Here is a 25561-nt window from a genome sequence, read left to right as displayed (position 1 = left end):
ATGGGGAGTGGTAAGTGGGACCCGCCTCCCCCCTGACAAGGCACCTCCCCCCTGACAAGGCACCTCCCCCATGTCAAGGGCATGTGGCCTGGTATGGACAAGGAGAAGAGGGCGGTGCATGCTCATCCCCCCCCCCCCCCTTTCCTGGCCTGCCAGGATGCATGCTCAGGAGGGGGTCTGGATTTTGGGTGGCCATGTTTTTATTTTTTTAGATTTTTCATTTTTCCCATGGGGTTCCGCCTTTAATGGTGAGCAGCAATTTTCAAGCGTGACGTGTTGGGTATCAATTTACTTGGTGTAACATTATCTTTCACAATATTAAAAAAAAAAAAAAAAAAAAATGGGCTAACTTTACTGTTGTCTTATTTTTCAATTAAAAAAAGTGTATTTTTTTTACAAAAAAAGTGCGCTTGTAAGACCGCTGCGCAAATACGATGTGACAGAATGTAGTGCAAAGACCGCCATTTTATTCTCTAGGGTGTTAGAAAAAAAAAAAATATATATATATATATAATGTTTGGGGGTTCTAAGTAATTTTCTAGCAAAAAAAAAAAACAAACTGTTTTTAACTTGTAAACCAGAAATCTCAGAAAGAGGCTCGGTCCTTAAGTGGTTAATAAAATGTAATAATTATGTATGTTTGATTCGTTTTATTTATTTTAATGTAATATTATAAGCTGAATTCCGCTCTGTAGATTTTCTGGTGACATTTCAGGGACTGCAATGCTCCCCGGTGCCGCCAGAGGCCAGCACTTCCTATAGAGTGCGATCACCACCAAGTGCTTCCTGTGATCACCATAGAGCTCCGCCCGGAAGTGATCGGTGTAAGTCGGGGAAGCTGCGCCCCGGGGTGGCCGGGAAGGTGAAGCGCTGGAAGAAGGGGCACAGCAGCGACTGCAACCCCGAGGAGAGGAGACACCGGGAGGCCGCACGGAGCCGGTTCTTCAGCCGGAGTTCCGGTGAGAGAGGGGGAGGGGAGAGACGATCACTATCATTATTTTGAGCATTATTAATTAAAGTAACAATTACAATGATAATATTGTTCCCTTTCTTTTTATTTATTTTTTATTATTTTTTTTTTCATATCACTACTATGTATTATTTTTTTTCTGCTACAATTATTATTATATTGTTCTTAAAATGAGGATTATTTTCATTTAATATTATAAAAAAAAATATATAAGTAAAAAAAAAATATAAAAAAATCATATATATATATATATATATATAATTTTTTTTTCTGAATATTAAATGAATAATCCTCATTTTAAAAAAGAAGTTTACATAAAAAAATTAAACATAGAAAATTACATAGTAGTGATGATATGAGGGAAAAAAAAAACTGACTGGCGACAGTATGTGAAAAATAATTAAAAAAAAAAAAAAAAAAATATATATATATATATATATATATATATATATATATATATAATATGTGTGTGTGTTATTTTTATTAGGTAATCATAAGGTGAAAAAAAAAAAAATCCTGATGACCTCATAGTAGTAGTACAGTGTTACTATAGATATAAAAAAATAATAAATATATATATAATTTTTCACATACTGTCACCGGTCAGTGTCTCGGATCGCTGCCATATGAGTTATATGACAACGCGGTACTACACTGGTGACAATATATGATAAAAAAAAAATTGAGCTTTTTATTAACCACTTCAATATCGGGCACTTACACCCCCTTCCTGCCCAGGCCGTTTGTTGCTGTTTAACCACTTGCTGCCCGCCGACCGTCATATGACAATATCGCAGTCACGATAAAAATCGCAGATAGCCGCCATTACTAGTAAAAAAAAAAAAAATAATAAAAATGCTATAAATTTATCCCCTTATTTTGTAGACGCTATCATTTTTGCGCAAACCAATAAATATACGCTTCTTGTGATATTTTTTACCAAAAATATGTAGAAGAATAGATATCGGCCTAAACTGAGGAAAAAATTTGTTAAAAAAAAAAAATTTGGATATTTATTATAGCAAAAAGTAAAAAATATTGTGTTTTTTTTCAAACTCGTCACTCTTGTTTTGTTTATAGCGCAAGAAATAAAAACCGCAGAGGTGATCAAATACCACCAAAAGAAAGTTCTATTTGTGGGGAAAAAATGATAAAAATTTAATTTGGGTACTGTGTAGCATGACCGCGCAATTGTTATTCAAAGTGTGACAGTGCTGAAAGCTGAAAATTGGCTTGGGAAGGAAGGGGGTGAAAATGCCCGGTATTGAAGTGGTTAAATGACAATTGCGCGGTCATGCTACGCTGTACCCAAATTAAATTTTTATCATTTTTTCCCCACAAATAGAACTTTCTTTTGGTGGTATTTGATCAACTCTGCGGTTTTTTTTTTCTATTTGTTGCTAAACATTAAATAAAAAAAAACCTAAAATTTTGGGAAAAAAAAAAAGTTTTTCTTTTGTTTCTGTTGTAAAATTTTGTAAATAACTAAGCTTCCTCCTTCACTGATGGGCACTGGTAGGTGGCACTGATATGCAGCACTGGGCACTCATGGGTGACACTGAAAGGCTGCACTGGTGGGTACTTATGGGTGGCACTGATGGTATTGATAGGCATCACTGATGGCACTGGCAGGCATTGGGGATGGGCACTGATTGGCAGCTGCCTGGTGGTCTAGGGGGGCATACCTGGTGGACCAGGGTGGTGCCAATCCCTGGTGGTCCTGGGCGGGCATCCGAGGGGGGGCTGCGCTGATAAACAATCAGCACAGACCCCCCCTTTTGTCAGGAGAGCAGCCGATCGGCGTCTGTCAGACGCGAGTGAGGAAAAGCCGATCAACGGCTATTCCTGTTTACATTGTGATTGGACACGGCTGATCACGTGGTAAAGAGCCTACGTTGGAGGCTCTTTACCGAGATCGGTGTAGCGGTGTGTCTGACTGACACACCGCACCAGCGATCGTCACGATGCGCGGTCGTTCTGGGAGGCTGTAGTAAGCCGTTCACTCAGGACGAGAGCCGCGCCATCATTTGGCTGGCGGGAAGTGGTTAAGAAATACAAAGAAAAATAAAAAAAAACAGCAATGCCTCTTTCTAAACACCTTGGACTGTCTACTTTCAACTACTTTAAAAAGGGGTATTTTGGGGGGTATTTGTACTTTCCTGGCGTTTTTTGAGTCTCAACAAAAGAGATCGGCCTTAAGTACATCAGGACCGATCGAACTCTTAAGGTGTCGGCATACCAAGACATTTTCATGTTCCCAACTTTGTGGTGGGCACTCATGTTGGAACAGGAAGGGGCCGTCCCAAAACTGTTCCCACAAAGTTGGGAGCATGAAATTGTCCAAAATGTCTTGGTGTGCTGACCCTTTAAGAGTTCCCTTCACTGGAACTAAGGGGCCAAGCCCAACCCCTGAAAAACAACCCCCACACCATAATCCCCCCTCCACCAAATGATTTGGACCAGTGCACAAAGCAAGGTCCATAAAGACATGGATGAGCGAGTTTGGGGTGGAGGAACTTGACTGACCTGCACAGAGTCCTGACCTCAACCCGATAGAACACCTTTGGGATGATTTAGAGTGGAGACTGCCAGCCAGGCCTTCTCGTCCAACATCAGTGCCTGACCCCACAAATGTACTTCTGGAAGAATGGTCAAACATTCCCATAGACACCCTCCTAAACCTTGTGGACGGCCTTCCCAGAAGAGTTGAAGCTGTTATAGCTGCAAAGGGCGGAGCCAACTCAATATTGAACCCTACGGACTAAGACTGGGATGCCATTAAAGTTCATGTGTGTGTAAAGGCAGGCGTCCCAATACTTTTGGTAATATAGGGTGTGTATAAATTATATATTTTTTATACCATATTTGCGGTTGGCAAGTGACTTTAAAAGTCCTTCCAATCCGGTGAAAACATCTCCAGGTTTGTGATACCTGTGCTCCACCTTACATGATACCTGTGTCCTCACCTGTCATTGGTTGATCATTTTTCTGCTCTCCAGGGAAGAGTGATCTGACGGTAGACGCTGTAAAGCTGCACAATGACCTGCAGTCGGGTTCCCTGTCCATACAGAAGAGACCGGAGGAAGAGGAGGAGGAAATGGCCGTCACAGAAAGATCCGGGGCCACCTTCCTCAGCGGCCTCTCCGATTGCACCAACATCACCTTCAACAAAGTCCAGAGATTCTGGGAGTCCAACTCGGCCGCTCACAAGGAGGTGGGTGACGACTCGGGTTGTAGACCTTTGAAGGATAACTTTTCATCTAATAACCAATAACTGCACATTGTTTTGCAAATACAGAAATATGCATTTGTTTTTCTAGCCTGCAGAGCATTGCACCTATAATCAGTAGATGGCGGGTACAATGTCCGGCTCCTGCAGACTGTCATTACCGCTTTCTGCCCCTAGGGGAGGTAATTACTGAAGAGCAGGAAGGTTCAGTGAACTACCAGAGCGCTCATAGTTCATTCAGAACTACAAGCTGCCTGCCTCAGCGGCAGATGGGACTTGTAGATCATTGAATATGAACATTCTCATTACACACGTTCCTGGATTAGGCTGAGAAGTATCGGGAGACTGGAAACATCAAAGGGCCATATACATCTCTGCCAACACACCACAGATCACCAAATACCAACCGAGTGTTTTATTGTAAAATAGTCACATCACAATGGAGGAAGAATGATTGACACATCTGTGTGGGCGGTTAGGAGGAAGAATGTCCCTTACATTGGTGATCAGTGAGAAGAATGCTCCTTACATTGGTGATCAGTGAGAAGAATGTTCCTTACATTGGTGATCAGTGAGAAGAATGCTCCTTACATTGGTGATCAGTGAGAAGAATGTTCCTTACATTGGTGATCAGTGAGAAGAATGTTCCTTACATTGGTGATCAGTGAGAAGAATGCTCCTTACATTGGTGATCAGTGAGAAGAATGTTCCTTACATTGGTGATCAGTGAGAAGAATGTTCCTTACATTGGTGATCAGTGAGAAGAATGTTCCTTACATTGGTGATTAGTGAGAAGAATGTTCCTTACATTGGTGATCAGTGAGAAGAATGTTCCTTACATTGGTGATCAGTGAGAAGAATGTTCCTTACATTGGTGATCAGTGAGAAGAATGTTCCTTACATTGGTGATCAGTGAGAAGAATGCTCCTTACATTGGTGATCAGTGAGAAGAATGTTCCTTACATTGGTGATCAGTGAGAAGAATGTTCCTTACATTGGTGATCAGTGAGAAGAATGTTCCTTACATTGGTGATTAGTGAGAAGAATGTTCCTTACATTGGTGATCAGTGAGAAGAATGTTCCTTACATTGGTGATCAGTGAGAAGAATGTTCCTTACATTGGTGATTAGTGAGAAGTCGTTATCTATTGTTTGCTCCAATGTAGCGTTATAACTGTTGCATTCATTTGTGTTCTAGGACTTCTATCACCGATACAAAGTATAGATCTGAGACTTAATTGATTGTCTTTTTAGATCTGTGCGGTTCTGGCTGCAGTAACAGAAGTGATCCGCTCTCAGGGAGGGAAGGAGACAGAAACGGAATACTTTGCTGCTCTGGTGAGTGATTTCTCTGCATGGTTGCCATTGTCTTCATTTTTCAAATGTGCTGCACTATAATGCAATAAAACGGGCGTCTCTAAATGGTGGACCACGGTCCGGGTCCTGACCAAGTCAATGTCCCATCCGGACCCACCGCAGATGCGGCATTTAGGATCATCTTTTTTCCCCTCAGCCACCGCTAGCTCTGTTGTCTTTGCAGAGCTGACATTGGAAGAGCAAATTCGGCAAAAGCAACGCATGTACTACTGTTTCAAATTGGTGTGGCACCGCAAAGTCGGCGTCGCACCAATTTGACCGGTGCCACCGTCAAATTGCATGCGAAGTCGCTCCCATGTGAACGGGGGCTTAAAGTGGTAGTGAACTCCCATTGGACACTTCTACCTACAGGTAAGCTTATAATAAAGAGTCCTTGTAACTACGGGGAACATCTACTAAATGTGCGCCGTACAGGAGATATTCAATGTCCCTGCAGCCGGTGACGTCACACTGAAGGAGCAGCATACTCGTGCCGTTACCTTCAGAGATCTGTGCCGTGGCCGAGACTCCCGCGCGCATGGAAGGGAGTGATGTCATCGCAGATTGGCCGTTCAAGCAGCCGGAGCCCCGCGAACCCAGAAAGAAGACCGGGTCAAGATGGAAGCTCAGCGATGACAGCGCGCCACTGGAGGGCTTCGTTCTTGGATAACATTTTCATAATGTGCCAGTAGGTGAAGCCTACTAGCACATTATGACATTACCTTGCAGGGAGAAGATTTTTTTAAATTTTTGTTTTAAAGTGGAGTTCCTTCCGCTCGCCCCTTTTAAAAAAAAAAAAATTTAAAGTCAGCAGCACCACGTACTGTAGCTGCTGATTTTTAGGCTACATTGACACCTGAGCATTTCAAAGTTGCGCGTTTTTTACTGCGCATTTTGCCTCGTTTTTGCCGATGTTTTGTTCAGGTCACCAATGTAAAAGGCAGAGAAACACCTGTAATCTGTCCCAAAGAAGCTCATGTTATTTTTTGAGATTAGGGCGTTTTTCAGGCGTTTTTGCTTCAGTTGACAAAACGCTCGGATGTGAACAGGTGCTATTGAAATGAATGGTTGTTGGGTGTTTTTCAGGCGTTTTATGAGCTGAAAACGCTCGGGTGTGAATGCAGCCTTAACATTAGAAAACTTGCCTGTCCTGGAGTCCAGCGATGTTGGCACCTCAGTCGATGGACAGGTGCTGCCGCCTTGGTTGCAGGTAAGGGAGCCTGGCAGTGTAGCCTTGCGGGCTTCACCGCCGGGTCCCCTACTGCGCATGCGCTCTGCACTCTCTCACTGGCCCGGCAGAAGGGGGCCGAGCTCTTAACGTAACTTGCCGCAGCCCGGTTACCCAGGAGTGGGGACAGGGTACCTATAATAAAAAAAAAAAAAAAAAAAAGTTACCTGCTCCCCCCTCCCCCCCTGAAAATGTGGCACCGGAGAGGGGGATGGAATTAGGTAAGCAGAAGTTCCACTTTTACAACTTCGTTTTGAGTTTACTACTGTATTGCTATTTAATAAAACTGAAACCTGTGGGAGTTAAGCAGTTCTCGCTCTAAAAATCGTCCTCCAGGTGACACTTTTTTGCTTATGATTTGGTTTTCTCTTCATTTTACTAACTGATAAGGAGATTAAATGTGGAAATCCCTCCATGGTTTGTCTGTACACTGCAGAACATAAAAACAAAAATTTTTATATATTTTTTTTTTTTTTCTCCCATAGATGACCACTCTGGAAGCTGTTGAGTCTGCGGAGTCGCTGTCTGCCGTTGCCTACCTGCTGAACCTGGTTCTGAAAAGGTAAGCCTGTCTGTCAACGCCCCCCCCCCCAGTGGTTACGGGTCATTGGTCCTTCATCCTCCAGTAACTGATGATGTGTTTTAGGGTTCCGGGTCCTGTGCTGATTAAGAAATTCTCGGACACGTCTAAGGCCTTCATGGATATTATGTCCTCACAGGCCACCAGCGGCAGCACCTCCGCTCTTAGATGGGTAAGTCGTGTTCCTTTTGTATTATCCTGTGTTTTTAGATTTTCATGTTTCTGTAATTTTAGAGAAGCTGGTCCCGTCACAGCGTCGTGCGACGCTGCACCCAAACAAAATTGACGTCCTTTTTTTCCCCACAAATGGAGCTTTCTTTTGGTGGTATTTGATCACCTCTGCGGTTTTTATTTTTTGCGCTATAAACAAAAAATGCGACAATTTTGGGAAAAATTAAAAAAAAACATTTCTTTTTGCTATAATAAATATACCCAAAAAATGTTTTTTTTAAAAAAATCTAATTTCGTCTGTTTAGGCCAATATATATTCTTCGTATTTTTGGTAAATAAAAATCGCAATAAGCGTATATCAATTGGTTTGTGCAAACGTTATAGCATCTACAAAATAGGGGATAGATTTATGGCATTTTAATTATTTTTTTTTTAGCGGTACTGCAACATTGCGGCCGACAAATCGGACACTTTTATCACATTTTTATGGACCATTTACATTTATACAGCGATCAGAGCTATAAAAATGCACTGATTACTGTGTAAATGTCACTGGTAGGGAAGGGGTTAACACTAGGGGGCGATCAAGGGGTTAAATGTGTTCCCTGGTGAGTGTTTCTTACTGTGGGGGGGAGGAGACATATCGCTGTTCCTACTTACTAGGAACAAACAATCTGTCTCCTCTCCCCTGACAGAACAGGGATTTGTACGTTTTACACAAGCAAATCCCCGTTCTGGCTCTCGCGAACGTGGGTTGCCAGCGGCGATCGCGCCCCCGCCGGTTACGCGCATCGGATCCCCTGCCATGCAGCAGGCGCGCGCACACGGTGGCTTTGAAAGGAGAAGACGTTCCCATACGTCCTTTTGATGGAACGTGCCACTGTGGCGCCGTGTATCGGCGTGAGCCGGTCGGTAAGTGGTTAAACTGGTTCTAAAGCCAGCTTTACCTTTAACCGGTTCCCGACCGGCTCCCGCAGATATACTGCGGCAGAATGGCTCCCTTGGGTGAAACCCCGTATGGGTACGTCCTACCCCTTTTGGCCACCAGAGGGGGCGTGCACTGCTGTGGGACCCGATGCGCAGGCACAATCACTGACAGTCACGCGCTATCGCATGCACGAGTGCCAGCACGGGGATTTGTGTGTGTGTATACGCACAAATCAAATCCTTGTGCTGTCAGAGGAGAGGAGCCATATTGTTTGTTCCTAAGTAGGAATATTGATATGTCTCCCCTCCTTGTCACATCCCCACACAGAACACACCGAGGGGAACACACCCCTTCCCTGCCAGTGACATTTACACCGTAATCAGTGCATTTTTAATATAATGTAAATGGTCCCAAAAAACTCAAAAGTGTTTGATCTGTCCGCCGCAATGTCACAGGCCTGCTAAAAATGGCAGATCACCGCCATTTTTCTACAAAAAAAAATAAAATAAATGAAATAATAAATGCCATAAATCTTTCCCATAGTTTGTAGAGGCTATAACTGTTGCCACCAATCAATATACGCTTATTGCGATATTTTTGGTAAATAAAAAAAAAAAAAAAAAAAATCCTATGCATTAAGGTGAAAGAACACCTGGCAGTCATCGGGGCCTCTCTCTGCAAAACGAGCTGCACAGTGGAGGCAAGTATAACATGTTTGTAAAGGAGGAGGAGTTTTTTTTTTTTTTTTTTTTTTTTCGTTTTTTTTAACTAACAATCACTTTAATTGATACTTTTTGCTTTTTTGCACATGTAGCACCTTGCACTTTCATATATTGTGTTTAGTAGATTCATACATATTTTTAGAGTGTGGGAGCACGGATTGCAGTACAACGGTGATGGCGATGTCTATTTTCATATACTTTTGTATGTCTTTCTGCAATCTCATTATTACATCGTCTTCTTTTTTTTAATTTTTATTTATTTTTTTTTTTCAGATCGTTTCATGTTTGTCAGTGTTGCTTCCGAAACAGGACCTGTCTGCATGGAGTTATCCCTCCACTCTGCAGGTGTACCATGGCTTACTGAGCTTCACTGTCCATGCAAAGCCAAAAGTAAGTTGTAGACCAGGAAAAAAAACAAGAGATCTTTTAGAAAAGGAAGTCTTCAGAGGTCTGTGGGTACTTTTTTAATATGATCTGATCCTCCATGTGTGTGATTTTTTTTTTTTTTTTTGTCGTAGGTGCGGAAGGCCGCTCAGCTTGGCGTGTGCTCCATCCTGAAAGGCAGCGAGTTCATGTTTACAGACTCCGCCCCCGCTCACCATCCTGCTGCCCAGTCCACCGCTAAATTTTGTGTCCAGGAGATCGAGAAATCGGGAGGTGAGAGTTGTATTTTGTGGGAAGGGACAGAACACTGGGGGAAGGGTAGAGTAAGAGCTGAGTATAGAAGGAAGAGTGCAGAGTCAGTGGGAGGAATAATGCCTCAAAACCTCAACCTCAAATATCAAGACTGAAAATTTTGTTTAAAAATTTGAAGCTGAAATCTTCCAACTTCTACAAATCATGATTGTTCCCAATAGACTGCTGGTGAAATAAAAGTCACCTCTACTCCCGTGTGAGGTCCTGCCCTTCCTGGAAGTATTAGAGTTTTGCTACAATAGACTGAAGCAACTTTCGAAAATGTTGGTGACCTTTACCCACTTCTCGATCACTATACGTATATTAGGGATCAACCGATTTTCAGTAAGGCCGATATCAGCATTTTCTGAAAAATCAGTATTGGTCGCAAACTAGACCGATATTGCTTGCACCACCCCGGTACTGCTCTCTAGAGCGGATGGTCGGCTTTATTGTAACAACAACCGATGCAGCTCAGCAGCCGCTCGGCTGTTATTACAAACAGTGGCAGGGGACACCCCCCTCCCGCTACCTTCCGCCGCTCGCCTGGGCTCTCCCGTCCCACCAGGGGGCCCGAGCAATCAGCTGGTCGCCACCGGCTGGCCGAAGACCCGAACAAAGCCAATGCTTCGTTTGGACCTGGTAACCCATGACATCACTTCCCGGATTACTGACCTCTTAAAAGCACCAGTTTTAAAAAATAGAAAGTATTCAGAAACGCTGATCTTGACGTTTTGAATACTTTCAAGTGCAGTGGAGGGGTTTGGGGTCTTCGTGAAGAGAACCTGTCACTGCCTATTGCTGTCACGCGGGATGTTTGCATTCATTGTGACAGCAATAACAGTGATAAAAAATTTTAAAAAAGTGTAAAATTTTTTATTTATTTTTTTTTTAAATGTACAGCATATTGGCAGACCATATCGGCTATCGCCCTGAGAGGTTGCCAAAATTATTGTTATTGTTTCAGCACCGAAAAACAATATCGGTTGATCCCTAGTGTGTGTGTTAAATATATAATAAATTTATATATATATATATATATATATATATATATATATATATATATATATTTTTGTAAAGCTCTGCGTAAACTGTCGGCGCTATATAAATTCTGTATTATACGCATTATATATATATATATATGAATTATTAGTATATATGTTGTGGGTTTTGGAGTGGTTTATAGGGCTCATGGCTGAAGCCATCAGCCATAACCCCAGAAGGGGTTAAAAGTGCCCCCTTAGTGCTGCTTTGAAAGTGGCACCTATTTATTTCAATGGGCAAGGGCGGTGGGGGAGCAGTGTGTACTCCGCTCCCGCACCGCCCCAAACATGCTGTTTAAAGAACTTTTTTTTTCTTTCCTGTCCTGCAAGCGCACTGCCCCAGTGTGAACGCACTCGGGCTTTCACACTGGGGCTGCAGAAGAGGCAGTTTACAGGCGCTATATTTAGTGCAAAAACGCCGGTAAAGCGCCTCAGTGGGAAAGTGGCCTGAAGGTCAGACTTCAAAAGTAAATACAATGTTATAACAAAGTTCAAGTGGGAGAAGTTTCTTGACGATAGGACGCAGTGGGGAGGAGCTGGGGGCATGCGTTACACAATCACGGGCCGGCTTCCTTTTCGTGCCATCCATTGTGTACAGTGATGGCAGTTGGTCGGCAAGTGGTTAACCATCACCCACCCGTCCTGTAGCAAAATGACAGCCGGGTGGAACATTTGTCGATCCGGATGGACGTCATATGACGTCCTCCAGGATCGTGCCTTGCACGCGTCCGCAAGGCTGCACTGCAGCACGATCTGTCCCTGCCTGTGTTCGATGACTGATCAGTGTACTGGCCCTCTACCGGTACCATGTGATCGCTGTGACCAATCCCAGCAGATCACATGCCAATTGTAAACAATGGCTGGCTTCTTTTTTATGCCAACTATTGTGTGCAATTGTGTTGCTAGCTGTGATTGGTCACAATGATCACATGGTACAGACAGGGCCAATCGCAGCCCATCTGTACCATGTGATTAGCTAATCGCAACAAAAGAAACCTAAATGAATCAGTTTCATTCAGTAAAATGCTTGCTTATTGCAATGTAATGCAATGTAAACATAATGTGTGTGTAAAAAAAAAAAAAAAAAATATTAAAAAAGAAAAAAAAACATCACTTCCCCAGAGTAGTAAAATGTTACTATGGAAATATTTTATTGCTCTAGTCAGAGTGTTAAAAAAATGTTTGTTTTTTTTTGTACTGTCACCAGTCAGTCTATGATCACCCCCACACCAGTTACATAATAACGCTGTACTGGTGACAGTATGTAAAAACAATTGTCGATTTTTTTATTATTTATTTTCTAAAATTTTATGACAAACTTCAAAAAACCCGCCATGCCTCTTACTAAATACATTGGGACTGTGTCTCTACTTTCCAAAAAAAAAAGGTGTCATTTTGGGGGTATTTGTACTGTCCTAACATTTTTGGGCCTCAAGAAATCAGGATTGATCAATTTTCAGATATAATATCCCATAGTTTGTGGACTCTACAGACTATAAATTACTCTGATTTGCGTTATTTCCGCCAAAGAAATGTAGCAGAATACATTTTGGCCTAAAAATTATGAAGAATGATTGATTGATTGATTATTTGCAAAATTATATAACGGAAACAAAGAAAAACGCGTTTTTTTTTTTCCAAAATTCAGTGTCTTTTAGTTTAGCAAAAAATATATATAAAAAAAAAAAACAAGGTTAAATACCACCAAAAAGAAAGCTTTATCATTGTGTTGATCAGATAAATGTATAACTTTGTCCCCCTCCCCCCCCCTCTATGGTCTTCAGGCAGTAAAGAAGCCACCACAACGCTACACATGCTGACCCTGCTGAAGGATCTGCTGCCGTGTTTCCCTGTCAGTGTGGTCAAGTCTTGCTGTGAGACGTTACTGAAGGTCATGACCTTGAACCATGTGGTGAGTGTTTTGGGGGGGGGGGATTGATATCATACCTTTTTACATACCCCCTCACCCAGCTATTTCTGCACTAAAGCCGTCTAGATGGTTTGAATCTCTGCTGGCTCAGCAAAAATGGCCTAGTCATGAAGGGGGGGGGGGGTAAATCTTCCAGGGGGCGAGCGGTTACCATGTCTCACTTTACATTTTCTTAAATGTTTCTTCTTTCCCCTCTGCAGATGATCACGGCTTGTGCCATGCAGGCGTTCCATGCCCTCTTCAGCGCTCACTCTAATGCCAATGCTCTGTCCGCCAAGCTCAATGCCCAGATCATCACAGTGAGTATATGTGTTCAGAGAAATCTGATTTCTATAAAAGATTGTATCGGCCCTACTAGAAATTTTCTTCCTGGGTTGCCATAGATACCGGAGTCATCCTGTAATCTCTGCAGAGAACTGTCTTTTTGTGTCTTTATTTGACCACTTGCTGACCGCGCTATAGCTGAATGGCGGTTACAGCCCCGATGGCTAGTTCTGGGAGGCTGTCATATCCCGTGAGCGCCCGCTGACGAGAGGACACTGCTGATCACACATTGAGGTAAAGAGCCAATCAGCGGCTGTTTACCACGTAATCAGCTCTGTCCAATCACAGCTGGTCATGGATGTAAATTGAAGTCGGTTATCGGCACTCCTTATTACACGCTGACAGCGAGAGGAGAGCCGATAACCGGATTCTCTAAAAGGGACATCTACACTGATATGAAGGGCACTGATTATCCGTGTCCTGATTATTAGTGCAGTCCAAATGGTGCCCACCAGTGCAAGCCTCATCAGTGCCCATCATTGCCGCCTATCAGTGCAGCCTCATCAGTGCCCATCATTGCCATCTATCAGTGCCCACCAGTGCCGCCTCATCAGCGCCCATCATTGCCACATATCAGTGCCGCCTCATCAGCGCCCATCATTGCCACATATCAGTGCCGCCTCATCAGTGCCCATCATTGCCACCTATCAGTGCAGCCTCATCAGTGCCCATCATTGCCATCTATCAGTGCCCACCAGTGCAGCCTCATCAGCGCCCATCATTGCCACTCAGTGCCCACCAGTGCCTCCTCATCAGTGCCCATCATTGCCATTTATTAGTGTAGCCTCATCAGCGCCCATCATTGCCACCTATCGGTGCTGCCTTATCAGTGCCCATCAGTGAAGGAGAAAAATTACCTATTTGCAAAATTTTATAACAAACTATGAATGTTTTTTTTTTTTTTTGTTTTTTATATTTTCGGACTTTCAGCAAAAAATTAAAAGCCCAGTAGTGATTAAATACCACCAAAACAAAGCTCAATTTGTGTGAAAAAAATGCTAAAAATTTCATATGTGTACAGTGTTACATGACCGTGCAATTGTCCAAGGTGTGACAGCGCTGAAACCTGAAAATTGGCTTGGGCAGGGGTGGTCAAAGTGCCCGGTGTTGAAGCGGTTAAAGGGTTAGTTCACCTTTTTATCGAAAAAGTGTAAAGGTGAACGAACACTGGACAAGGCACCTATCGGCACCTGTGGTCTGGGGATTTTGAAATCTCCGCTCCTCTCCCTCTTCTGCGTGCAGCACTTCCCGGGATGGACCAGACGGATTCACAATGAATGTTCAGCGTCTTCACAATGAATCGATATCTGGTCCATCCCTGATTCCCAGCACAGAGAAGAGCGGAGATTTCATATCCCTGGACCTCCTCTGAAGGGGTGCTGACAGCTCAGCAACCCTGAAGGTAAGTACAGCGGGGACCGGGGTGGAGGGGAGGTTGTCCAGTGTATTCTTTCTTCCTTCTTCTGCGCTCTCTCTCTCTCTCTCTCTCTCTCTCTCTCTCTCTCTCTCTCTCTCTCTCTCTCTCTCTCTCTCTCTCTCTCTCTCTCTCTCTCTCTCTCCTCTGTAAACCTTTTTGTCTTCATTAATAAGCATGCTTTATGCTAACTTGATGTATTCTTTGTGTTATGTGACAGGCCCTGTATGACTATCTGCCCAATGAAAACGACCTGCAGCCTTTACTGGCCAGGCTGGCGGTAATGGAGAAAGCTCACATCAACTTATCACGGTAATAACGTTTCCACCTATTACAGCATTTTACACGTGTTTTTTTGTTTTTTTTTACCACACGAAGACCAGGCATTTTCTGGCACTTTTTGTCTACATGTGACAAGCTATTTTTTTTGGGGGTAGATCCCCAAACATTATTATTTTTTTTAAAGTGGAGACTCTAGGGGATAAATTGACAGGTTTTGCAATTTTTTATGTCTTGCGGTATTTGTGCAGCGGTTTTTTCAAATGCAGTTTTTGGAAAATAAATACACTTGTGGTTTTTTTTTTTTTTTGGCATTAAAAAAAAAATAAAAAAAAAATACATAACCCAATTTTTTTTGTAAAATATAAAAGATGTCACGCAGAGTAAATAGATACCAAACATGTTGCGCTTTAAAATTGCGCACGCCCGCTCGACGACAAACTACGTAAATTTTACTATCCCTAGGCAACGCTTTAAAAGCTTTTACAGGTTACCAGTTTAGATTTACAGAGGAGGTCTGGTGCTAGAATTACTGCCCATGATCTGATGTTCGCAGCAAAACCTCACGTGTGGGGACGATCGTAGTTTACGTGTGTGTGTGACATGACGCACGCGTTCGCCTTTGCGTGCTAGCATGGGGGGGACGGGGACACTTTAAAAAATATATATTTTTTTTTAATTACACTGTTGCTTTAAAAAAAAAAAAAATGTTTTTTGATCACTTATTGCTGCCACAAGCCATGTAAACATCCCTTGTGACAGCAATAGGCATGTGACAGGTCCTCTTTATGGGGAGATCTGGGATCTATAAGACCCCCTATCCCCTCCTCTGCACTTGAAAGCATTCAAAACACCAAGATCTGTGTTTGTTTTTTTTAATATATTCGGTTTTCCAAAAAAAATGGCGCCATTAAGATGCTGGTAAACCGGAAGTGAAGTCAGCGCCTCAGGATTACCATAGTGGAGATCTGATCAAAGCCAATCTCCGGCTTTCTTCGGGGTCTCCCGACTAGCCGGCGGACGTGTCAGCCAGTAGCTCGGGTCTCCTGGTGGGATGGGAGAGCCACTCCGGTGGTTGTTACAAGTGAGCCGATCGTCTCTTGAAAAAAAAAAAAAGTACCGGGGTGATGCCTGCAGCTGCATATCTTCCCTGTACAAGAGCTTGAAGTCCAACGACGTACCAGGTACATGATTTGGCGGCAACTGGTTAATTTTACCTAAATCCCTGTCATGCCTTTAATTAAAAATCTGACACAATGTGACAGTTAACATATATATATGTCATGTGCTGCCTGTCTGTTGAAGGCATTGTATTTCAAAAGACACTATGCCTACTGTGACAGTAAAGGTATTCCCCTCCATAATATTACAGTCACTGCAGAAACAAGTGGTGATTGATCTCCACAGCATGGCTGCCTCAAAACCATCGCAGTGTCCTGCAGGAAAGGCATCCAGACAAATGTGTTTAGTAACCGCATGTGGGCTGATGATGCCAGTGATGTCACCACTCTCTACTGATTTGATAGGCTACATTCTCAGTGATGTCACCTCTCTCTAGTGAATGGATTGGCTGCATTCTCCAGTGATGTCACCTCTCTCTACTGATTTGATAGGCTACATTCTCAGTGATGTCACCTCTCTCTAATGACTGGATAGGCTACATTCTCAGTGATGTCAACCGCTCTCTAGTGAATGGATAGGCTGCATTCTCAGTGATGTCAACCGCTCTCTAGTGAATGGATAGGCTGCATTCTCAGTGATGTCACCGCTCTCTAGTGAATGGATTGGCTGCATTCTCCAGTGATGTCATCAGTTTTATTGTTACATGTTATAACGCTGTGTTTGTTTTGTGTTTGCAGGTTGCAGAGTGACCTGAGTTTGGGTCATCTACCTCGCCTCTCCTCCACCTCCATGAACTGCCTCTTGTCTCCTCATCTGCAGGTTGTGTCTGCAGCTACCGGAACCATGAAGGTAAATGTCCTCCTGACCACAGAGCCGCTATGACCAGCAACATCTGCCTGGCAACACATCTGTATGCTCCTGTTGAGCCTGTGTGTTATGTTATGATTCATTCAGATACATAGTAAAAATAAACAATTTGATGGATCATACATAAGCACATGCAGGTAACATGTCTGATTTGCCTTCTGGGGGATCAGGAAGGGATTTATTTTTTTCCAAGCTGGAGCAAATTAGATAATTGCTTTATTGGGTTTTTATTTTTTATTTTTTTGCACTATGGGTATAGCATTGTGTATATGGAGGTTTTCTATTTATTTATTCTATTCATTTTTCTGTTGAACCAAATGGATTTTGTCTTTTTTCAATCTATGTACATTCTGGTCTCAATGATGACGCTCAACTTTTTCTGTCTTTTTTTTTGTTCTGCAGTCCGTTCTTACAGAGTGTGTCGGCCCTCATGTAAAAGATATTGGAAGTGTCTCTTCTGCTCCAGTATCAGGACCGGCTGGTCACCTCTATAAAATGTTCATGTGAGTCCTCCTGAACCCCATTATAATTACTGCAACTATGTTGAATATTCTGCCCCAAAGTTTTGCCTGCGCAGATTTACCAGTGTCACATGACCCTTACTGTCCTTTTTTATTTTTTTATTTCTAAAGTGAGTCAATTGCATATTAACCAGTTCCTGCCATGCTATAGCCGGCTCCAGCTCAGGCTTACAATGCTGGGAAGGGCGTACATGGACGTCCTCGGGGCGCGCTCTGTGATCGCTGAGACCTTCGGACTCAGCAGATCACAGATTTGGGGTAAAGGGCCATGTGATCAACTTTCAGCCAATAACAGCTGATCACAGGATTAAACAGAAGCCGGTTATCAGGAAAAGAAGAAAGCCGGTAACCAGCTTCTGTTAAAGGGACATTGGTCCCAACGTTGCCCACCAGAGCTGCCAATCTGTGCCACCTATCAGTGCAGCCTCATCAGCGCACATCAGTGAAGGAGAAATATTACCTGTTTGCAAAATGTTATAACAAACTATAAAAAATTATTTTTTTTTTTTTTTTTTTTGGTTTGTTTAACCAAAAATTAAAAAAAAGCCAAGTGCTGATTAAATACTTCCAAAAGAAAGCTCTATTTGTGTGGAAAAAAAATTATAAAAATGTCATGTGTACAGTGTTACATGACCGCAATTGTCATTCAAAGTGTTACGGCGCTGAAAAATTCTAGTCCTGGGCAAGAGGGGGGGGGGGCAGAAGTGCCTGGTAGGCAAGTGGTTAAAGTAGAACTAAAGGCTCTTTTTTTTTGTTTGTTTTGCAATTTCACGAGTGTGCCCAATTTTAAGACTTGACATGTTTGGTATCTGTTTACTCAACGCAACCCAACTTTTTACGTTTTTACCAAAAATTGGGTATGATATTGTGTGTGTTCGCACTAAGGCTCCTTTCACACTTGTGTGTGACTTGTCCTGCGACTTGGGACTGCAAAGTCGCATGACAAGTCGCACCCCATGATTTCCAATGAGTACTGTTCATATCTGCACCGACTTCAAAGTAGTCCCCTGTACTACTTTGGTGCGACTTTGATGCGAGTTGAGGTCCATAGACCTCAAGTTCACACAGGCATACCCTGAAATTGCGGTAAAATGTCACGACTTTGAAGTCGCGGTAGTGTGAAAGGGGCCTCACATCTCCACGTATGGGAGGGGGCGACAATCGCAGTAAAAAAAAAATGTAAAAATAGAAGCACGGGGACGCCCGTCGCCCCAAAGAAGCTCCTGTATTTCTTTTGGGCGTCCTGCGATTCTGTTTGCGCGTTTTTTTTTTTTTACCGCGATTGTCACCCGTTGACTCGTGAGAAAGTCGCGCCGCGTTTTGGGGATGCTATTACAAATCAACGGGCAATGCACCGGGAACGCACGGGCGTGCCGCGATTGCGAATTGCGGGTGATTCCGCCCGGAACGCGGCGATGTGAACGCAGCCTAAGATTCATTTTAGTGTGTTTTTTTTTTTTTTTTTTTTTCCCCTGAAAATATACATTTTTAAAATAAATGTGCCAATATCCAGCGACATAAAAAAAAATGCAACTACCGCTATTTTATTCTCCAGGGTCTCTGCTTTTAGAAGATTATATACTTTTTGGGGGGTTTACAGTAGTTTCTATCAAAAAAAAATATAGAAAGAAAAAGAAAAGCAGAAAAAAAAAAAAAAGTAAAGAATGGCCCGGCATAGAAGTGGTTAAGGTGGAGTTTTGCAATCCATGTTCTGCGGTCGATGATGCGACTCTTCCATCTCGGATGGTTCCAGTCTTTCCAGTTCCAGGGCTCCTGATGTCATCCTGCAGCGAGGGATTTTATTGCACAGGGTTGTTATTTCCTCCCGTTATCTCCTGGATTGACGTCAGCGGCCAGTGCTGGTGTGCACATTCTTCCTGCACTGCATCCTGGGAGATGTGATCCCCAGCCAGGGATTTCATTCCCCCGTCACCATGCATACTAATGGGAAATGTTGCCGTCGGGACGGATCAGCCTCTCTCGGATCGAATCCCTCCATCCAATCGTATTGGGGGCTGTGCATGCGCAGGGAAGCTGTCATAACACGTGTAGCTGTTGTGGATTATAATTAGAGAAATCGCACCCGGCGCAGCTCGGCGCTTCCTTGCCTGCGGATCACCGGCGCAACGTTTTTGACGCATGACGAGCCACGGATTTAAAGGGTGACTCTACATTTACTTTTTATAGTGGAACTTCACTTAATCAACATTTTGCTGCTAGCATTAGTAGATGGATATGAAGGTATATTATATTTAATTGTTTTAAAAAAACAATTATTAACATTTTCTTCCATTACTTTCTGGCAAAAATGATGTCATACAGTTTTATTATTTTATTTTTGTTATAATACTAATAATAAAAACTTATTTTTATAATATTTTTTTTTTCAATACTATTTATCAATTTTTTTTATTGAAGATTTTAGAACAAAAAAAACAAGTGATAGAGGTGCAGAAATGCAGAAAATCCAGAGATGTGAGTACATCAGCACAGGCGTGAAACTGAACACAATGTGAAGCTAAAATCTTCTTTTACTTTTTTTTAATTTTTTTTATGGTGACCTTATTTTAAAGTTCACATGCGCTGTGAAGGATGATGGAAAGGAGGGGGAGGGGGTTGGTTATACATCTCTTGCCAATTTGTTTCCGTTTTGCATATGTTCTGGAATTGCTCGGATACTCTTTGTATTGTTTTTTTTTTTTTTTGGTTTGTTGTTGTCTGTGTCCTGTATTGGGGATTTTCTTTCACTTCCTGTCCTGGTGGCCACATCCTCCAATGAGGAATAGCTCAGGTGTTGCGAGGTAAAGCTGCTTTTATGTGGTGCGGACACATAGGGAATACAAAGTACAAGTGGTCATTACAGCTCGGATAATTAGAGTTGCAAGATGCATCCCGGATTATTCAAGCTGTGATGTCACAAAGGACTTTGGGCCCATTGCCACCAGGAACTCTGTGTTTTGCATGTGCGTTTTCATGCATTTGTGGTGCAAGTGCAAAGTCTTCTTCTCCCGTAGGCTTCAGTGCAAAGTCTTCTCCCCCTAGACTTTAGTGCAAAGTCTTCTCCCCGTAGACTTTAGTGCAAAGTCTTCTCCCCGTAGGACTTTAGTGCAAAGTCTTCTCCCCGTAGGACTTTAGTGCAAAGTCTTCTCCCCGTAGGACTTTAGTGCAAAGTCTTCTCCCCGTAGGGCTTTAGTGCAAAGTCTTCTCCCCGTAGACTTTAGTGCAAAGTCTTCTCCCGTAGGGCTTTAGTGCAAAGTCTTCTCCCCGTAGACTTTAGTGCAAAGTCGCCAGCCACATTAATTCAATTTTAAAAATTAAAAAAAAAAATATTCAAGCTGTGATGTCACAAAGGACTTTGGGCCCATTGCCACCAGGAACTCTGTGTTTTGCATGTGCGTTTTCATGCATTTGTGGTGCAAGTGCAAAGTCTTCTTCTCCTGTAGGCTTCAGTGCAAAGTCTTCTCCCCCTAGATTTTAGTGCAAAGTCTTCTCCCCATAAGGCTTCAGTGCAGTGTCGCCAGCCACATTAATTCAATTTTAAAAATTAAAAAAAAAAAGCTGTCAGTTTTCAGCCAAGTGCATCCTGAATTTCCTGCAACGGAGTTTTCATTTCGTGGCACCACTAAAATCAGATTTTGAGGGGGGAAAAAAACGAAATCCTATTCCAGTATGTATTCTTGTACTTGTACTCAGACAAGTTCTTGCTATTGTTCTTCTCCTCCTCCATTCCCCAAATTGTGATCTGACTTCCTGTTAGAGGGTGGCTATGTTTTGTTCGTCATCCCACTGTATGTAGGAACATTGCCCCCCTCTTTCCCCCCTCTTGCTCGTTCCTGTGGACTGTGGGGTGTGGACTGTGGGGTATGGACTGTGGGGTGAGGGTTGTGGACTGCGGACTGCAGGGTGAGGGTTGTGGACTGTGGGTTGTACATAGAGCAGTGCACATGACCGCAACTTATCTGCACTCCCTGATCCAAGGAAATGGGGGGGAATTAGAAGTTCTGGAGCTCACGGAGGACATTAAAAGGAGGCAAAAAAAACCCCCAAAACAATATGCTTAAAAATCGATGACGGGACATTGAGTAGAGGACGTGTATGGATTATTTTTGGAGAGTAAGGATGTTTAGTGTCACTGTGCAGTGGGCCTTTGCCAACTTTTACTTTAAAATCGCATCAGCTTACAGCTCTGAATGCTGCCATATAATTATCTTACGTTCATTTGTTCAACAACCATTTTTTGCTTTTTTTCCATTTCCTGGTGAGACACTGGTGATGTAACCCTGGCCTCACAGATGCATCCTGGGAAGGCTTCATCACCAGAGCCAAGGATAAGGTACGCAAAGAATAAAAAGCCTGCAATTCTCTAAGTATTGGTTTGTAGCTCTCCATTAATAAACCTTTCCAAAGATGACTTACCCCCCCCCCCCCCCTTACATTGATACACAGTGCTTTAGGCAACTAATTGTCATTCAGTTAGGGTTTATGTCTACTTTAAATGTCACATCCCCCCCCACCACCACCACCCAAGCTGCTTAGAAGAAGCCGTGTGTAAGCTCCATGTCGTCAGAGCTTACACATGGATCAGGGCTTTAGGACTTTCCAACCCCCCGCCCCCAATATGACAGCACTGGTGCATTGTGGGAAGGATGGGTTGAGACCCATGCTCCCCGTGCCTAGTAGGTATTCCCGGGTGGAAGAGCAGAGTAAGTTGCGGGGGAGGGGGTGGTCATTAAAGTGATGATTGTATTAGTGCGGTCAGGGCACAGGGTGAATTTAGTGGCGGTTGCGTGACTTCTCTGTATTCGAGAAATAATAATTCTGTTGTCAGAAAGCAGAACTAGTTTCAACAGGGAACTGAAAGTACTTCCACCCACCGAATGATAATAATTAGTACATTGGGCTCATTGACATGCAGGTTACAGATGAAGACCAAACACGATGTTCTCATCCCTCCATTCTAGAGACGTCCCGGATCTGAGCGCCACACACAAGGATTTCCCGACCTCTGACCCCCTAGTGCCCCCCCCCTGTAAGTAGAACAAATCTCTGCAGGAAGGGGAGTCATTATCTATAATTAATGGTGATTGCAGAGTGTGAATAGCGCAGGATTATGGGTGGCGATCACCCTCTGCACCACACCTCCTCTAGTTCTATCTCTGCATGTATTTGATGTGCACAGATGGGGGATGGGTTTCAGTAGCAGATTGGGCAGAGTGCTGTGAGTCATGGGAAAGTTGCCTTGAAGGAGGGGGATGCTTGGGAAAGTCACTGTGAGGGGGGGGGGGGGGGTGCCTGGGAGGGTCGCCTTTTAAGGGAGAAATGCCTGGGAAGGTTGCTTCGCAGGGGGGTGTCTGGAAGGGTCGCTTTGCAAGAGAGGGATGCCTGGGAGGGTCGCCTTGGAAAAGGGGGATGCCTGGGAGGGTCCCCTTGCGAGAGGGGGATGCCTGGGAGGGTCCCCTTGCGAGAAAGGGGATGCCTGGGAGGGTCCCCTTGCGAGAAAGGGGATGCCTGGGAGGGTCCCCTTGCGAGAAAGGGGATGCCTGGGAGGGTCCCCTTGCGAGAAAGGGGATGCCTGGTGGGAGGGTCCCCTTGCGAGAAAGGGGATGCCTGGTGGGAGGGTCCCCTTGCGAGAAAGGGGATGCCTGGTGGGAGGGTCCCCTTGCGAGAAAGGGGATGCCTGGTGGGAGGGTCCCCTTGCGAGAAAGGGGATGCCTGGTGGGAGGGTCCCCTTGCGAGAAAGGGGATGCCTGGTGGGAGGGTCCCCTTGCGAGAAAGGGGATGCCTGGTGGGAGGGTCCCCTTGCGAGAAAGGGGATGCCTGGTGGGAGGGTCCCCTTGCGAGAAAGGGGATGCCTGGTGGGAGGGTCAATTTGCGAGAAAGGGGAGGATGCCTGGGAAAGTTTGCTGTGCAGGGGGAGGGGGAATACCTGGGAGGGTAGCCTTGCACGGGGGGATGCCTGGGGGGGTCGCCTTGCAAGGGTGGGTGCCTGGGGGGGTTGCCTTGCAAGAGGGGGATGCCTGGTGGGAGGGTCACTTTGCAAGGGGGGTGGGGCCTGGTAGCGTTGCCTGGCAAGAGGGGGATGCCTGGGAGGGTCAGCTGGTGGGAGGGTCATTTTGCAAGGGGGAGGATGCCTGGGAGGGTCAGCTGGCAAGAGGGAGATGCCTGGTGGGAGGGTCACTTTCGAAGGGAGAGGATGCCTGGGAAGAGTGCATTGCAAGGGGGGGATGCCTGGGAGGGTTGCCTTGCAAGAGGCGGATGCCTGGAAGGGTCGCTTTGCAAGGAGAGTGATGCCTGAGAGTTGCCTTGCAGGGGGCGGGGGGGATGCTTGGGGAAAGTCGCCTCGTAGGGAGGGGGATGCATGGAAGGGAAGCCTTGAAAGAGGTGAACGCCTGGGGGGGTCCCCTTGCAAGAGGGAGATGCCTGGTGGAAGGGTTACTTTGCAAGGGGGAGGATGCCTGGGAAATACGCGCTGCAAGGGGGGGAGGCCTGGAAGGGTTGCTTTGCAAGGGGGGATGCTTGGGAAAGTTGCCTCGCAGGGAGGGGGATGCCTGGGAGGGAAGCCTTGCATGAGGGGATGCCATGGAGGGTCGCTTTGCAAGGGGGAGGTTGCCTGGGAAAGTCGCATTTCAAGAGGTGGATGCCTGGAAGGGTCGCATTGCGTGGGGGGGGGGATACCTGGGAAAGGTCGTCTTGCAAAGGGGGGAGAAGCCTGGGAGGGTGGTCTATGTGCGTACAGTACAGGTCCTCCCACTGACCGGTCTCTCTCTCTCTCTCTCTCTCTCTCTCTCTCTCTCCTTCCCCTGATGTCGGAGACTCCGATATTCTGTGACTCTCACACGGCTCTGATACATTCTGCTGGATAAACACCCTCCACTCACCATCTCCATGCATGGAATCCAATATGGCTTCACTTGCACAGAGGACAGGCTGCAGCTGAACTCGTATATATTTGTGCTCAATAAAAAGAGTACCTGTCACCTTCCATGCTAGCACATAGGGGACTTGTTAGCCCTCTTGTGATGGCAATAAAGTTAAAAAAAAAAACCTGCAAAGGCTTTTAAAACATCGTCTATGGAGAATTTGAGTGGCGTGGATTTTTGTAATTCCGCGGGCATGCCCAGGTTTAAGACTTGACACGTTTTGTTTTCTATTCGCTCGATGCAGCCCAACATTTTATATTTTATCAAAAAATTGGGTATAATGTGTTAAATTTTAAGTTTATTGTTTTATTTTTTATTTTTAAATATTATTATTTATTTTATTTTTTTTCCTAAAAATAGGTATTTGGTAAATAACTGCACAAATATTGTGCGACATACAAAAATTGCAACTACCACCGTTTTTATTCTTCAGGGTCTCTGCCTTCGGAAAATATATTCTTTTTTTTGTGGGGGGGGGTTACAGTAATTTCTAGCCAAAAATGCAGATTTTTAGCATATGTGCGAATTTGTAAAGAATTGCCCCGGTAGGTAGGTGGTTAAATTGCGAGCACCAATGACGTGTGATATAAAATCCTGTAGAAGATGTTACGTTGTCTCCGATTGGATCCTCACGGTTCCTGTTGTCTTCTTCTTCTTCTTCTAGTGGTTTCCTGGTGACCTTGTCATGGGCACTCCGGCGTCGGTAGTCAGCTCCCCGGCATGGCAGGCTCCAGAACCGCGGACCCGGAAGAAGGCCTCCGCCAACATCTTCAAAGACATCGACCTCCTGCAGTTGCAGACGCTGTTCCGCGCCGGCGGGGACGAGTGCGCCGAGGAGCGAGCGCAGATCATCTACAACTACGCAGGAGACCGGCACATCGCTGACGCCCTGATGAAGCTGCGAAGGAAGAAACAGAATAAAAGCGTTCATTCTTCATCGAGCAAACTGAGCGCTGATGGGATGGCAGCTCTGTCCGTGCAGAACTTCAGCAAACTCTGGTAAGTCCTGACTTGTTCTAGAAGATTTCTATCTAATCCGTGCCCAGCGAGCGTACGCCTATATATACAGCCTCGTGGAAGGCGGGTCGTCTTCTCTGGGGCTGCATATTACATGCCTGTGTTTGCACCGGGAAGCCCGCTCCATGGCACCCCCTGCAGGATGGAGATGTCCCCAGCAGCTCCAAGTCTTGTACTAATGATTGAGAGCTGGGAGGACCAGCTACTGTTCACACGATCGCTGGGATAGCGTGTGATTGGCTATGATAGTGATCACTAACTAAAAC

General features: G+C 44.5%; 1 protein-coding gene across 1 annotated transcript; it reads left to right on the top strand.

The window, feature by feature from the left end:
• On the top strand, positions 1–25023 carry LOC141105508 (RRP12-like protein). Its single transcript, XM_073595366.1, has 15 exons — positions 1–10; positions 678–959; positions 3970–4184; positions 5453–5536; positions 7268–7344; positions 7429–7534; positions 9457–9573; positions 9702–9840; positions 12686–12813; positions 13032–13130; positions 14790–14881; positions 16708–16819; positions 17240–17340; positions 22274–22387; positions 24943–25023. The coding sequence occupies exons 1-14, from the start codon at positions 1–3 to the stop codon at positions 22317–22319; spliced, it is 1608 nt and encodes a 535-aa protein (XP_073451467.1). The 3' UTR covers positions 22320–22387; positions 24943–25023.
• The last annotated feature ends 538 nt before the right edge of the window (positions 25024–25561 follow it).

The sequence above is a fragment of the Aquarana catesbeiana genome, linkage group LG08 (assembly GCF_042186555.1).
Source record: "Aquarana catesbeiana isolate 2022-GZ linkage group LG08, ASM4218655v1, whole genome shotgun sequence".
Lineage (NCBI taxonomy): Eukaryota > Metazoa > Chordata > Amphibia > Anura > Ranidae > Aquarana > Aquarana catesbeiana.
Note: the sequence above shows the minus strand (reverse complement) of the source record. Positions and strands in the feature narration are given on the sequence as shown.

Coding starts and splice junctions, on each gene's coding strand:
- LOC141105508 (XM_073595366.1), top strand. Junction 7,535..9,456: donor GCACCTCCGCTCTTAGATGG/GTAAGTCGTGTT, acceptor TTTTTTTTTCAG/ATCGTTTCATGTTTGTCAGT. Junction 16,820..17,239: donor CAGCTACCGGAACCATGAAG/GTAAATGTCCTC, acceptor TTTGTTCTGCAG/TCCGTTCTTACAGAGTGTGT.